We start from the raw sequence: 15,199 nt of genomic DNA on the forward strand, positions 1-15,199 counted from the left end.
GTACTTGTCCTTCCTTTTGCTTTCTGATGAACCTCAGTTTTACCCTCTCAGTGCCAAGAAGGTTACTGACTCTCTCAGGTCAGAAACTCCAGTCCTTATCTCAGATTCTGTACAGGGTTTCCTCTCCCAGGTTAGGTTTGGTATTCAGATACCTACTCCAAATTATGATATTAACTTCATGGCATGACTAGAGTCAGATTATTCCTGTTTTACAAATAGAGAGCTGAAATACCAGAGAAACAGTGACTTTTCAAGACTATGTAGGAATCCTACAGCACAGCTGAAAGGTCTTACCTCAGCTGACCCAAGTCAGTACCTCTCAGAAACATTCATTCTTCTTCCTGCTGCCAGCCCTTTTCCTCTGATCTTCACTTCTGTATTCTTCGCTCTTCTTCTGAAGTTACATAGCCAGTACCAAGCACCTCTCTTGGTATCAAGCACTGCTAGAGCAATAAGTATTTCAATTTAATTATGGAAGTGTGGAAGATCTGTAAAGTGTTTGACTTCTGACACTGGCTTTTGCAGTCAAACTAGGAAAAGAGAATTCACTAAGCAAGAGGTTTTCTGTGTTTAAGGAAGCAACTAAAAAAAAAAGTTAAGTTGTGAAGTTGTTTCACATTTGGGGATAAAGTGAGGAAGAGAGAATCCCACAGAGCCGAGCAAAACATCCTGGAGATGTCGTGTAACACTGATGACACTGGCAAGAAATTGGTGTGTTGTTGCTTAACTGCCAAACATCAGCAAAAATCATGCAATATCTTTTACTTACTAAAATCTTACAAGATTTCTGTTTATAGGCAGGTGATATAAGGAAGATTTCAGTGGTGAGGAGGGCTCTCAGCTTCTTATAGACAGGCCTGAGGACATCTCATTTAAAACAAGTCTTACTTGTTGGTACAATCAATCTCATCTCTTCTTAGCAGGCAAGGGCTCTCACAAATGACCTTATAGATTAGGCACTTTCTGTTTACATTCGATTTCCCACTCCCTGCTATTTGTAGAGAATGATTATCAAGGCATTAAATTAAAAGTTTTGCCCAGTGGGAAACTATTGGATATTTTGTCATTTCCTTAGAGCCTCTCCTGTTCTGGTGGAGAGGCAGAGAGGCAGGGGAAGCAATCACCAGAAAGGTCAAGAATATTTGCTTACCTGTATTGAAACACCGCTGAGAGGCTTTGTCCAGTTTAGGAGACTTTTTGGGTAGAATTTTTGTTCAGGATATGGTAGGAAAGCACTGAGGCTTGAAATTAAAAGTCTCCAGTTGCCTGGAGGTTAGAAAGCTGGGGTTGTGCTGGCATCCTCTGGCCTTTTCCTAAAGGCTATGCCTCACGTGATACCTCACGCTTTCAAAAAGTTGAAAAGAAGTTAATAAGGGTCTCCCCAAAGTCTTCTTTTGACCTTTATTCTGGAGAAGATTACAGCAAAGCCACCTTCCCTTTCAGTGTGCTGGGGCAGTGGAAGGACTTTGTCTCTTCAGTATTGGTAGAGCTTCAGTTTGATTGAAGTCTTGCATCATATTAGCTGTAAATATTGATAATACCCGTGTTCTGCACAGACACAATTTCCTTGTTTGCCCAAGACGTTTGGCTCCAAAGCACTTCCTCCTCCTTATCAGCAGTAAAATAACAGGACTGGGCTTCGCAGGGAACAGTATTTGTCCTCTGTTTCATGCCTTAACAGTAAGTACATAAACTCCAAAGCCTTCCATTTAGACAGAGAGTGAGAGGAGAGGTCTGTGAAACTACTCCCAGGAACTGAGAAGCTCCTGCAGTCCTCCCTTCACCTGTATTACAGAGATGGAAATAATGATGAGCCTGGGTTTTTCAGCGCAGAATGTTTATGTAGTGCTTTCAGCATGTCTGTGCCAAGCAGGGTTTTGTTGTTGCTGCTGTTACGCAGTATTTATCTCAGTCTCAGTTATTCCTGAGTTGTCTTATTCAAGGGGGCAAGGTGGAGTCTGACAGCTCTTGATCCTCTTGAAGTATGCTGGCTTCTCCAGCTGGGCTTGTCAGCCAGCCAGCCACAGTTCTGCTTGGAGGCTTCAGATTTCTGAAGCAATGAGGGGACAAAGCTGACAGTAAAACAAGCCTTACATGTAAATTGCTACACTTTAAGTAGCTGTCTCAAGGGAATACAGATTAAGAAGGAAACACTTTTTAATTTGGGCTGGATTTATATACAGGCTTTATATAAGATAAGGGATGTTTTGTCACAGCTGTAGTTTAGATGAGCCTCAGATAGATCCCTGCCCATCCTCCATCACTGCACCAGCTGCTTCCAGCCACTTTTCCTGACCTCTGTGGCAGGTTCTCTCCAGTTCTGCCACATCTCTTGTAGCTTTCTCTTCTCTAGTCAAATACCGGGTTTCCTTCATTGCCTGAAACTCTCTGCACGTGACTTGTCCACCTTAGAGCACTATATGGTTTTTAGAAAGTCTTTGTAACAGGACAGTGAGAGATCTGAGAGCACTATTAGGGCCTAATGGAAGTCAATGAGAAAGTATTGGTGCTCTTTGCAGTGGGAACAGGATTTTACCTTGGATAAAGTGCTAGTAATATGCTCTAAGAAGTGGTTCTCTTGAAGGCCTGAGTTGTAGTGGATTCACACTGGGACACATTTGTCTAAAATCTGGTGGGGCTGATAAGCATGAACAAGGCTCTGATATGTCTGAACCCAGAAGTCATAAGAATTTGCATGGGTGGGGGTGTCAGCTTGAAGCTTTCACATCTGATCTGTTGACCAGTGAATCCCAAGGAGGAAGAGAATTTTTCTCTTCTTCACTAACAGATTGATAAAAGGTTCTTGCTGCCAAACCTTTCAGAAACTTGTTTGTCTAAGGAAATCTCTAGTATTCCACATGTCTAAAAATAGGTACCTCACTTAAAGTAACAGTTTGCCTGCTGAGAATTTTTATTACACTTCATTGCACTCCTTCACTAGACTTGTGCTTTGTGAAGGGCCTGGCTTGTTTTTGGAAGAATACAGCAGATTGAAATTGCAGAATATTAAATATAATACCTATAGTCCCTGTTTTGAGATAGACATTTTGCCTGGCCGAGGACTGGTAGTACAGAGACAAACAAGAGAAGCTGGCAGATTGGTGAATGTTGGGTGGGATTATTTGTCAGGAGATGTGATGAATCACTCTGGTACAGCATTTCATTTTCAGAAAGATCATTTCCTGAAAAAGTCAAATTAAAGGCAGAAGAGGCAGCAAGGGGTGTTTTGTGAGTTTTCATTTAAACCAAACATATAATTAGAATAAAGGCATATTGAAAAGTTTTTGCTGTTCTAAAAATATTTTGAGAAAGAAATAAAATTGAGATTGGAAAGAATCAGGATGACCTGGAGGAGCACTTGCCCACTGTGCTCCATAAATAGACATTGTTTTACTTACCTCTCTCTAGTCAAAGCTAGTTGGAATCATATGTCTAGAGCTCAAGCAGTGCTTCAATTAGGGGAAAAATATCCATCTTACAACCTTATAGAGAGGTTATTCAAGCAGAGGTCAATATGCTTTTAATAGGACTGCACGTAGAGACTCCTCACAGTGTGAGTGAGAGAAGGGCTCTTGTTTGGTATCGTCTGAGCTCTTAGGAAGTCCAAGGCTACGTGTGCATCAGGACTGATTAATTCATGCAAGGTAACACATTAATAAAAAAGGCTCTACAGAACTGGCTGGAAACAGGGGAGACAGTGGGGGCTTCATGCCAGTACCTCAGCTGCAGACACAAGGGCCAATGCCTGCTTCCCCTTTTTCCTGGAGCCAAAGGGCCACCCACAGCCTCGGTTGTTCTGCACAAGGTTATTCCTAGGGGATGATGAAGAACTTTCTGACCCTAGTGTAAGCAAAAAAAAAAGAGTGGGAGTGCTTTAAGGAGTAGCTCTGTGAAAAAGAAATTTTAAATCAGCTGCTCTTCAGAGAATAGCACACTCTGGTACATGCACAGCACACCTGATCAGAAAGTAAGTTAGAAACTTTAGTAAAGGAGAACTATGAAAAATCCTACCTTTACAATCAATCAAATACATCTAAAGTTCTATGTATATATGTGTAAAACTCTGTGATATTTCCAGATACCTTCCCATGACAGTGGACATGAAATAAAAAGATAAAACAGTCTGGAGATACTGTTTCAAAACATGCTTTTGCCTCTTTCAAAGTTGCAACCTATGTAGAGGTGAGAGAGATAAGGAAATGAGATACATAGGGGTGTGGGTTCTAAAAAGCTTATGTCCTCTTCCAAACAAGATTCAAGCAGGCACTTTCTTTTTAAAACAGCAAATACTGATGGATCGTACAATGTGCAGGACTTGACATTGAGGCTTTTTGAAATAGCACCAGGAGAACTGGTCACATAGTGCCTGTTTTCTCAAATAGTGCTCTGCTGCTTACTCAGTTTGTGAAATATGGAAATCTGTTGCCAGTTGTGTTCCCAGTGTGAAGGTCTTGCACTCTTTGTGCAGGGAAAAGTGGTTAATTTTATGAGTAAGAGAGAACTTGCTTTTATGTTACCTCAGCAAAATGCTTGCTAGTGAGGCTTCTCCGGGTGAAAGGAAGATCAGGAATGCTTGGTGGGGACTCCTCTAGAGACCACGTTAAAGCACATGGGGAATAAGTAAGTTGTTATTATTATTACCTATCTCAAATAGGACATGAAGATTGCATTAACAGGGGTGGCATGTGAGCCCTTGTAAAAGGGATCATCATGGTGAGCCACTGCACTGTTTGCAAAGCAAAACTTGAGTGAGGAAATGCAAATTTGGCATTTTGCATTCTTTTGGTAACATGCATTTGCCCTTCAGATAAGCATCACTGTTCTCCTCCATGTTCCAGATCAGTGCTGATATGAACCTAAGGCTGGTGCACAGCTCTCTCATTGTACAGGGTGGACATTCTCAGGTGTGATTAATTAATATTCAAAATAGACCTTTCTCTTTCAAGACAACAGATCTCCTAGCTGGGTTTCTGTCCCCACCTGCCCTCAGCTATACTGTTCCTCTTCACCTCTGTTTCTGAATAAGAATTAGTTTTTCAGCAATTAATTCACTTCACTACCTCTATAGGACATTAACTAAATTTCAAAGCCTCTCTGACACTAGCATCACAACCATGCCCTTCAGTCCTGACTGATGTCTCTGCTGGAGACCACAGCAGATCCAGTTGAGACACATGGAGCTGAGGGTAAGTGAAGAGCTGAAACCCAGTTCAGTCTAATTCTTAAATGAATGCTAGGAATTCCCAACACATGTAAGTTTATCATTTGTTGCCTGTAATTTTCTCAACTAATTTCAAGTTTAATGACAGCTCTCAGCTTTGGTTTTCTCTTCTAATTAATGTACCAGTGACTATGTATAATCTCTGTGTAAAGCCAAAAGCAGCTTACATGATAATTACAGTGGGATCACAGCACCTACTGTTTAAGGGGAGTCACCAATGAGAAAGTCCTTGTGTGATAGTTAAGGCACTGAGATTAAGTTGTACATCTTTCTTGTACTGCCTCAAAGCTATTTTATTAGTGGCTCAGCATGATGGTGGTAAACTTTTGGGAAGGAAACAAAAGAAATGGAGAGATCAAGCACAATCTTTTGCACATACAGCAGAGATGGACATGATGAACTTTTGAGGTCATAATTTTTTGTGGAGTCGTACTTTTGAGTGATTTTAATTTACCCCATAATAATTATGATGTATTGGGTTGAAAATTCCTCTTTTACACTGTGCAAGATGCTTTGCATCCACCTTTTTTCCAGGTGCTTTTGAAGACAATTCTGACTGTACAAAGCAGAAGGGAAGTCCAAGTGTATGACAGAAGAATACCTTTGTTCCCTGTGTTAACTCAAAATTAGCATTGGTTACTTCATTTTAGACACCCCCCACTATCCTCCCCCCAGGTGGAATGACAAGTGTCAGAGGGGCAGTGACTAGAGAATACACCACATCAGTCTGTTCTACAATATGGGAGAGAGTATGTATTAAAACAGACTGTCCCCATGAAAGAAGTTGTGACTTTAATTATAGTTTTCTTTTTGCTGTAGCAGCAGGATGATCTCAGGATGGCACTGTATTTTGCAGTCAGATTTATAGCAGACTGATGGAGAAGAACTGGGACAGGTCTGCTCACCCTTCTTGCTATACCTTGGATGTCTAACAGACCAGTAACATTGACAGGCACCCAGGGGAGGGGGAATGTACGGGCATATTTGAGCAGCACTAGTCAGTGTTTTTCATTTACAACAGAAAAATCAGGTTAAACCATGAATATCCATTAATTATTTACTTCCTTGTTGATGTTTGCTTGATTCTGTAGAAATGTGTATGTATGGTTAGACTACGAGAGAAGCACTTGCAATCATTTTGGATACTACCTGTTGGTGACCAGTGAATCCAACAATAGCCTGCTTTACCAGCAGGGACTCTCAACAAGAAAGCACCATCTTCAATTGCAAAACCCTCAAAAGCAGAACTTTGTACTTTGATTAAATCAAGAAAAATGTGTTTATTAAAGAGCAGTTCCATTTAGTAACTAAATTCTGAAATCCTCTCTGTCCTGAATTTTAGATAGCTCGTTATCTGCTGCTTCAGTATCATTAGGTTCATCCTGCTGTAAGAAGTGGGGTACTCTGGCTGATGGAATAAACACAAGTCAGAGCATCAGAACAATGTTAATGCCAGTGTTGTTCTCCCAGGAAGCATAAGGAAGATGCTGAGGGGTACTTGGTCACAATTGAAGGTATTAAGTTAAAAGGAAATGCTGTGTGTAGGTGAACATTTTCATATGTAGGCCTCATTTGCAAAAACAAGTGATTAAACTGTGTCCGGTCTCCCTATAGTACTTTGGTGGTTAAGTGAGAAGGGAAAAGTGTTTGGAAGGTCTCTGTGATGGAAAACATGAACATAAACTCAGAATAGGGACTCCTCATGTTCTTTACAAAGTGCAGGTACCTCTAATAAATACTGGGTCTACTGGAGAAAGGTGTTAGGAAGTGTTGGTTCCCTTCTTATTCAGTACAGGACCATTGTCCAACACCCCCCTGCACTTCAATTCTGAAATGTGGTACTCGGCAAATTCTAAGGTTTGTGTCTTTTGTTGTTGGTTTTAGATTGACAAGTATGCTCAGCGGGATCTGAAGAAAGGACTTCATTTGTATGGGACAGATGGAAATATTGGCCTCACTAATGCATGGAGCATCATTCAAACAGATGTAAGTCTGAGTTCTCTTTTTTTCTCTTCTTCTTTACCCTCTGAGTTCTTTAACAGCATGTTCTGGGTATGAACCTAATTAAACCTCCAAATCCCAAGCCAATCTCTTTCTCCCACCCAGTCAGCATATTAGCAACTAAACTCTCTGCTTTTTGTAACAAACAGTAATTTTTATTTCTCCTTTGACCAGGAATAGCTTCTTTCTTTTAAAAGTTTATGTTGATGCCTAAATATCATATAGTTCTGTGCTGTGTGGAGAGTGAAGGAGCTGGTCAGACAGGAAACAAGCAGTACCTTCTCTTTAAAGTCAGAGAGGTGGCTTATGCTGTGATTAAGAGCAATGGCATAATAGCAAAGAACAACCTCAGCCCCTTTTCATTTCTGTCCTGTCTCCTTTCACTGCTATTGTTGTTTCCACTAGTGTAGTGAAGAAACAGACCACCGTGTTTACAACCTCCTCCTACAGTCAGTACACTTTCCCCAGCAGAATTCAATCATCCTCCATCACAGATGGGCTGGGAGTGCTTTTTGCTACTGCTGTTCTGATTGTCCTGATTCTCTGACAGCCCTCTGCCAGTGTTTGTTTCATAAGGACTGGTGAACACTGTAGCTGGCTTCCTCCTTTTGTCCTTGTCTGGCTTGCTGAGGAAACACCATCACTGACAGTTTGGGTTTATTAGCTCTGTACTTCTCGTTGCATATTCAGTTCAGTCAGTTCTCCTGGGGTTGATCTTTCTGATTTCATTTTCTCTGCTTCTTGAACGAGGAAAAGTGCTCCAAGTTTTTTTCTGCTTTAGGCAGAAGCACTTGCACTGCCCTGGTTTCACTCAAAAAATCTTTCGTAGCTTTCTCAGTTTCTCCCCAAGAGGTGCTAGTGTGGTACAGACAGGAGGGTTTTAGTCTTGCCTCTGATGCCTTGAATTGATCAAAGACGGTAACCTCTCCCAGGAATACTCTTCTGTGTGATACAAGATAACAGGAGCAACAGGCTGCTAAGAAATGGTCTGAGAAATGAAAAAGAAGAGAACAAAAGAACTGGTTGGCCAAACTCTATGTGCATCTTTGGGTCTGCAGGAACTGTCTGTGTTGAGTGCAGTAGGTCGCCTGCAACAGTACTGTGTGAAAGACAAACACCTCAGGTCCAGCAAACAAGCCGGTACCAGTTTTGCATTCTAACAACTGCACATAATAGGTTCTTTCAGTTACCTTTAAAAGGCCTCAGCACCTTGCAATATTGTTAATATTTTCCTCCTTCAATACTATTTCCTCTTTCCAATACATCAGATATGAGAAGGCATCAATTACTGACAAGAGAAATGCATTTTGTGGTGTTAGCCCAAGAGTAAGCCATGTGAAATATAGATAAAATTTTAAATACCGTTGCTTATATCAAAGAGTATTAGAAGTCTTACTCTTCTACAGTAACTTAACTATGCTTAGTAAAAATGTAGTAAAAATTACTAATGTTAAAATGTTTGCAGTAAATATTAATCAGGTTTCAGTGACACCCCAAGAATTGTTAAAAGCATGTAGCAAAGGGCGGGGGAAGAAGCATTGTTTGGAGGACTCATGGGATATAAACACCATACTTCTACTCCCCTTTCTGTAAAATAGGTTCAACAGTATATGCTATGTCTAGTTCACCTAGTCACATTTTTTCAAGATGTTCACAAGTTCGATTGGATTCAGAAAAGAGGTAAAAGAATAATGAGAATTTTGGAAAGTATGGTGAGAAATTTTAACCATTTTATATAACCAGAAAAATATAAAGTAGTGATGTGATTGCAGCCCATTAAAAGAGATCAGGAAGGAAAAAGGGTTTTTGAAAGAAAAGGTCTCTGTAGTTGATCCAAGAGCTAAAAACTCAAGATATCAGGTGGTAGGATGCCATTGTACAGCAGGACAGTAGATTTCTTAAAGAGCAAGACAGGGTTTTTTGCTTAAAAGAAATGGTCATGTTCAGTGACAAGCTTGGGTTTGATGTTATCTAACTCCTAGGAGCTCATAAGATAACAAAGTGCTATCTCACAAGGTGTGTACAGCCATGGGGCATCACGCTCTCAGGGCCACTAGGAAATTACCATGCACCACTGACAGTACCACAGTGTGAGTCTCCTGCTCCCTGTGCTGGGCACTGAGGAGGAAAGCAAAGAGCTCCCATAGATCCATTTTTACTGCTCTACATAATTGGTTTTCACATGTATCTTTCAAAACTCTTTAGAAATAGACTATTGCAGTGGTGCAGCAAAGACAATTCCAGCATGGTTAATTATGTAAAACACTTTGCAGTTGAATAGTGCTATTTAAATGCCAAGGGGATTTTTTTTGTGTAATAATCATTATCTCTTACCTTCCTAATCAGTAGGGTGTAATCACTGATAGGAGGATTAGGGCAATACAGGGGATTTTCTGAAAGGAAAGTCCCAGCCCAGGCTTGCTGTTTGCATTTTGTCTCCTAAGGCTCTCAAAAAACCCCACAGTAGAGCTAACCACGTGTGCATATTAGGACAGTGTCTCAGAACTGACTTTCCTCATGGGACCAGTAGACATCAGGCATTGGTTGAGCTCTGGGCTGTGTCTGTACATGAATGGAAAACAGCAGCCTCAGGAAAAAAGCATGCCATGCGAAAAACATGACAGTAACAGAAATCATAATGAGACCTTCTCCCTTGTCCCCTCTATCTTGCACTCCTTCCTTTGCAAAAGTATTTTTCAGAGCTTGAGCACTGGTTAAAGTAGTAGCCCAGACATGAGGGACTGGAGTTCTGACACTGGAGCTCTTCATTTCTCCTGTGGTTTGCTCAGATAGAGACCACACCCACCTGAGTTCACTAGGTACGACTGTGAATGGCAGCTTTTGCTTAAAGAAGGAGGAAACTCTTTTCCAGGAACAGAGCCACATTTAGATGGCATTTGATTTCTATGGGACTGCCCAGTCACAAAACAGAGGGGAGTTTTGACTGGGAGTGTGGATACCCAGTACTCACACAGTGACTTGTGAGAGGTGATTACTCTATTTTTTTGTCAAGTGTGAAAGGCCAGAGCACCTTTTGAGTAAGGCTTTATTCTCTGAAGGCTTTGTGCCTTGAGAAAAGGTTTTCCTCTTTTTAAAAGAAGCATACAATTCCTAAGTAACTGGAAACAAGGAAAAACAGGGCCTGTCTGGTCTGTCTTTAAAGAGAAAGTTGCAGTTTTGGCCCATGACTGATCTGTTCATATTGCCAATAAAGGAGTTGGGTTGAGCTGCACACCTGCAAAACATGTGAGAGGAAAAGCAGTGGGCTCATTCTGCAGTCACATTAAGCCTCTAGGTCAGGGAGCTGTTTCAAATTAGAACATTCTATTGATTTCTTTTTAATACCTCCAGCTAACGAAACTCACAGCCTTTCTCGGTAGCGTTTCAAACTTTAAAAGGATCAGAAACACGAGCAGATGACTTCTGCATGTTGTGACTGAAGACTAGAAAAGCTTACAAAGTAGTTTTTAAACATGACTAAAATTCTAACAGTTTAGGAGGTGAGTTACCCTGAACTGCACTACACTCCTTACCCACCACCTGGTTAGAGTTACAGGTGGAGATCATTAGGAAATGAGAAACAGGCATTAATTTTTAAACGTTGCTTCATCCCCAACATCTTTGTGATCAATATTTGAACACTTCTCCTTTTAACTAACCAGGCAGTAATTTGAGAGGCATGCAGAAAACCTATTAGCTTCACTAAAGTGAGCCAAATTCAGCTCACTTTTGCTGCTGTGTAATGTTCTTTCATGTCTATTTAGACCACTGTAACTGAGAAGAAAATTTGACCCATCTCCCTCTGTCCAGTCATTGATTCTGTTAGATCAAGCTATACTTTAGAATTACTGCTGAAGCAATCCAAACCACCCATTAAACATGATTTTTAGAACAAAACTAAAACCCATCACTTTTAAGTGATGGATGAAAAAGCATATAAAAGGCACCCTGCCCTGTCTCTAGTTCTTTGTCACATTCACAAAACCAGAAAAACCAGGCATTGATAACAAACTGTCTGCAAAAGGATCGAATGTCTGTTTATTTTCATGAACCCAGCCTGACTGATTTAGCAGGAATTTGCCAAAGATAAGGCCTACTTAGCCTTCACTATTTGGATTACCTGTAAAATATGTACAAGTGTCCAACTCCTTAACATTTCTGTTGCACTAAGATAGAAACTCTCTGTTTAACATTAATTACCAGCCCTAGATACCCCATGCTAGAGCAGCAATTACTTGTTAAAATAAAAAATAAGATATTTGCAAGCAGCTTTGCATCCCATAAGTACAACACAGAGACCTCAGTGCTGTTTGGTGCTGCTTGGCTGGGAAAAGCACCTCAGCACCATGACCTTTGACTGCATCATTGTGTTGAGCATCCCCTGCATGTCCTCAGCTTTTGGAAACCTATGAGCCACTTCAGAACCCCACAGATTATCAGTAAGGGAGTGATTTATGTCTGTAAAACAAAGGGGGAGAAAAGATCTGGTTTGACATCTCAGGAGAGAGAGAGCCTCCCACATGAAACATCCGAAACAAACTGCAGCATATTGTCATTATTCCTAGAAACACTGTTCAGCAGGTGGAGCTCAGATACTCAAAGGCATTTGACAAGCTTTGGCTTGTTTGAGCAACTTTGCCAAACACTGTATGAACATCCTCAGAACTACTACCTCATTGTCACCTTATGCCATAAGTACCTACATTTGTTCATGGAGCAGCACAATTGCCTCTCACACTGCATGGTCTTTCACAGCTGTGAGCCCTAGAATCGAGTGACCTGGGGTGTCCAAGTCAAGATGTCCTCAAGTTATGCTATTTGAGACAACAGTTAACATTTTTAATGGATTACCCTCTTTTAAAGTGTGTTTGTCTGGGTACCCCAAAATAAGTACAAGTAGTTTCTAATTGTTTCTAAAAAACATGAGTGTATTGTTCCCTGGTGAAACTAGGAACAGAATTAATCAGTTAGGCAACCTTGTCTAATTTTTATCACTTAACTAGTAAAGGGAACAAGACAGGACTGTAAATGTGATCAAAAAATAAATGCAGTTGTAGAAAGAATCAAGTCTTCAATTGCTTCATGACAATCAGTCTGGCATTGGCAGAACATCAGGCTTTGTGGATGAACACGAAGTTTGGTAAAACTGGCTACAACAAACTGCTGGTGACAGAAATTATCCTTCATGTGACCTGAGCTTTCTCCATCCTCCAAGTTGTAGGACTGTCTCCAACTGTCCTTGCTCAGAAACCTTGTAAATTTTCAAAAGAGAACATTGCTCTCAAATCTAAGAGGACTCTAAAGATAAAGTCCTCATATTTTGCTCTTTGTCCTCAATATTCCGCTTTCTTTTCATAGTCCCTCATCTCCCTCAACAATTGGCTACTTACTGTTCAGCTTCGTGAACCTGGGATAAATCAGGTTGCCTGTCAAATGATCCAAAATCACTCCCATACTATCTCTTTTCTACTTGAACATCCTTAATGAAGTCTCTGAGTTTACTGAGCTCTCAGCTTATCTGTCTTTTTGGCTTCTAGCTGGGCCCCTTTGCTGAATCTGTACTGGTGTCCCACTCAATCCCACTGTGGCTTGTTTCCTTGTTCTTGTGTCATTGACCTACTGCCATGGATCCGTGCCTCTGCCCCCTAGAAGTGCCGGTCACTGGACTTGGCCTTCATTGAGCTGGCTCACTTGCTGGTGCACTTGCTGGTGCTTTCTGGTCTCTGTGGTGTTAGTTCTCTTCTGTGATCGTCACCTCCTCTCCTTTAGGACTGTGGATCGTCCACTGCTTAATGCTTATAATTCCTTTGTCTTCCAAAGATATTTCTTCCCATTACAGTTCCAGACTATTTTTTACCAGTCCTAAGACTATTGATCCTCTGCTGTGTCCTCGATCTTTCCTTAGCCCTTTCTCCTATTGCTGGGTCTGCCGTGTCTGCTCTGCTCTTGTACAGTACACGGAGAATCTGTGCGGGCAGGCAATTTGTGTCCAGCTGCAGCTTGTCTTTGCAACTGCATCCCCTCCTATTTTCACCTTCTGGTTTACCAGGAATTTTTACTCTTTGGAGCCCCAACCCTATCTGATGGCCTAGGCACATCCTGCTTCACAGGCTCCATAGGATCAGCTGTCCTCAACCGGTTAGTGAGCACTTAACTACAAAACCCATATTTCATCTCCATTTCCTTAGCCTGTCAGACTTTGACACGCTTAGCCATGCAATATTACGGGGAGAAGGGGTCTAGTCCTGATTTATGCAAACTTGTGTCACTTGTGTTTGGCCAGAACATCACTCAAATGTCTCAGCCCTTACCGCTGCGCTCTCTACATCACAGATGAGCCACATTTTTAAGGCTTGCTGTTTACAAGCTGTCACTTCTCACTGTCTGTCAAAGAGCTGCCTCCTGACTCTAATGATGACAGCCTGCAAGACCTTCTTCTTGTTAGATTTCCAAATAAACCAGCTTTCCTCAAATGCATACCATGTGTTCCATGCTGCTCCTATTCATTCTTTGGGACCTGTTACTCATGGACCTCCTGTTTTCTGTGCAGGAACATAGAGGGGAAAAAAGAAAGCTCCAAACTTTTTACTTTCACGTCAGTTTATAGAAAATGAAGCCTGTAAACTCACAAATCAAACAGTTGCAAGCTAAGGATTGATTCCTACCACAGACCAAATCAAAATTCGGAGCTGAACCTTCTGGGAATAGATGTTAGTCCAGGAAAGTTTTCTGACTTTTTCTTGGCAGAAGAAAAACCCTGCTGTGAGCACTGAAACGTCTCTATCAAGGAGTACTTTTTGTGAGTACTTGAAGCATCATATGATGCATGAGGCAGCGCATGACACCTCTGCCCTCTATAGGTCTTGAATGGCAGATTTGTGTGTGCAACAAGACCTGAACACTACAACTCTACCTACAGCCTGAACTCCACAACCGTTACATAGCAAGGGAAAACTCTCTCTCAGGCCAGTGTAAACATCAGGATCTGAATTAGGTCCTTGGTCCTGGTGGTGCAGATGTCTGCATGATTATGGGTCTATCACAAACAAGAGGAGTGGTCTCTGTAGGGATGCAAAAGATACTGTACAGGCTTATATAGGATCACATTTAAAGAATAAGATCTCAGCAAGTCATTTTGAGGCTAAGTGGGTGGCTGGCTTAGCCCTGAAAAAGTGTGAGGTACTGCCAATAGCAGAGAGTGGTTCTGCAGCCCAGTGTTGTCTTTTTTTACTCATTAGTGCTAAAGTGTCTAAATCCAACAAATTCATACTTTTGAGTTAGCATAGAGGCAACAGATGGTGTATACATCGATATGGTAATGAGCCTTAGCTTATTTTGTATCACAGGAATATCCCAGTTCCCAGAGAGGGAAGATGATTACAGTCATTCCCTGTACCATTATGTATGTTTCCTATACCTTTCTTCCCACTACCAAAGTAGAACAAACCTTCCGGTTTAGCACTATTGCAATCTTTGTGTCCTCGTATGCAGACACTTAAAGCACCACTATTTAGCAGCATCAGATGATGACATTAAGAAACTGCACCACAGAGAGACAAGGAGGAAATACATCTTTTACTGACTGGCAAAGACTTTCAAAGGTGATTAGTAATTAAGAGCTTAGCGAGAAATTTGCCTTGTTAACTTCAATCATGATTCTAGGAGTAGCGTCCCACAGAGATCCCACTATCTTCATCTCTTGGGTGCTGTATCTGTATCTTTTTTACAGACAAGAAGCTGTAAACAACTTGTTTTAATTCTGCTCAGTCACATATCCTTAATCTCAGTACTCAGCTAAGGTTGTCTGATTTTGGGTCCTGCAGTGTCCTCCCGCTGCAGATGGGTGCCTCTGCTTCTTGCATCAGCATCAACATATGAGACCATATTTAAACATAATATAAGAGTGGAGAAAAGGGTCCATTTGGGTAACACTGAGGAAGTACTGCATTTCTTTAAAACTTCAAGCCTCTGCTGGTA

The 15,199-nt window shown here is 41.3% G+C and overlaps 1 protein-coding gene across 8 annotated transcripts in view; it reads left to right on the forward strand.

Moving 5' to 3' along the window:
* Positions 1-15,199, forward strand: part of TSPAN4 (tetraspanin 4) — a 428,461-nt gene that overhangs the window by 399,769 nt on the left and 13,493 nt on the right. For all 8 annotated transcript variants that reach the window (XM_017811784.1, XM_017811751.1, XM_017811777.1 and 5 more), the window contains one exon: positions 7,106-7,207. In XM_017811784.1, coding sequence (XP_017667273.1) covers positions 7,106-7,207 — 102 coding nt within the window. The remainder of the gene's footprint in view (positions 1-7,105; positions 7,208-15,199) is intronic.

Source organism: Lepidothrix coronata, unplaced genomic scaffold (genome assembly GCF_001604755.1).
Source record: "Lepidothrix coronata isolate B3197 unplaced genomic scaffold, Lepidothrix_coronata-1.0 Scaffold1, whole genome shotgun sequence".
Taxonomy (NCBI): Eukaryota; Metazoa; Chordata; class Aves; order Passeriformes; family Pipridae; genus Lepidothrix; species Lepidothrix coronata.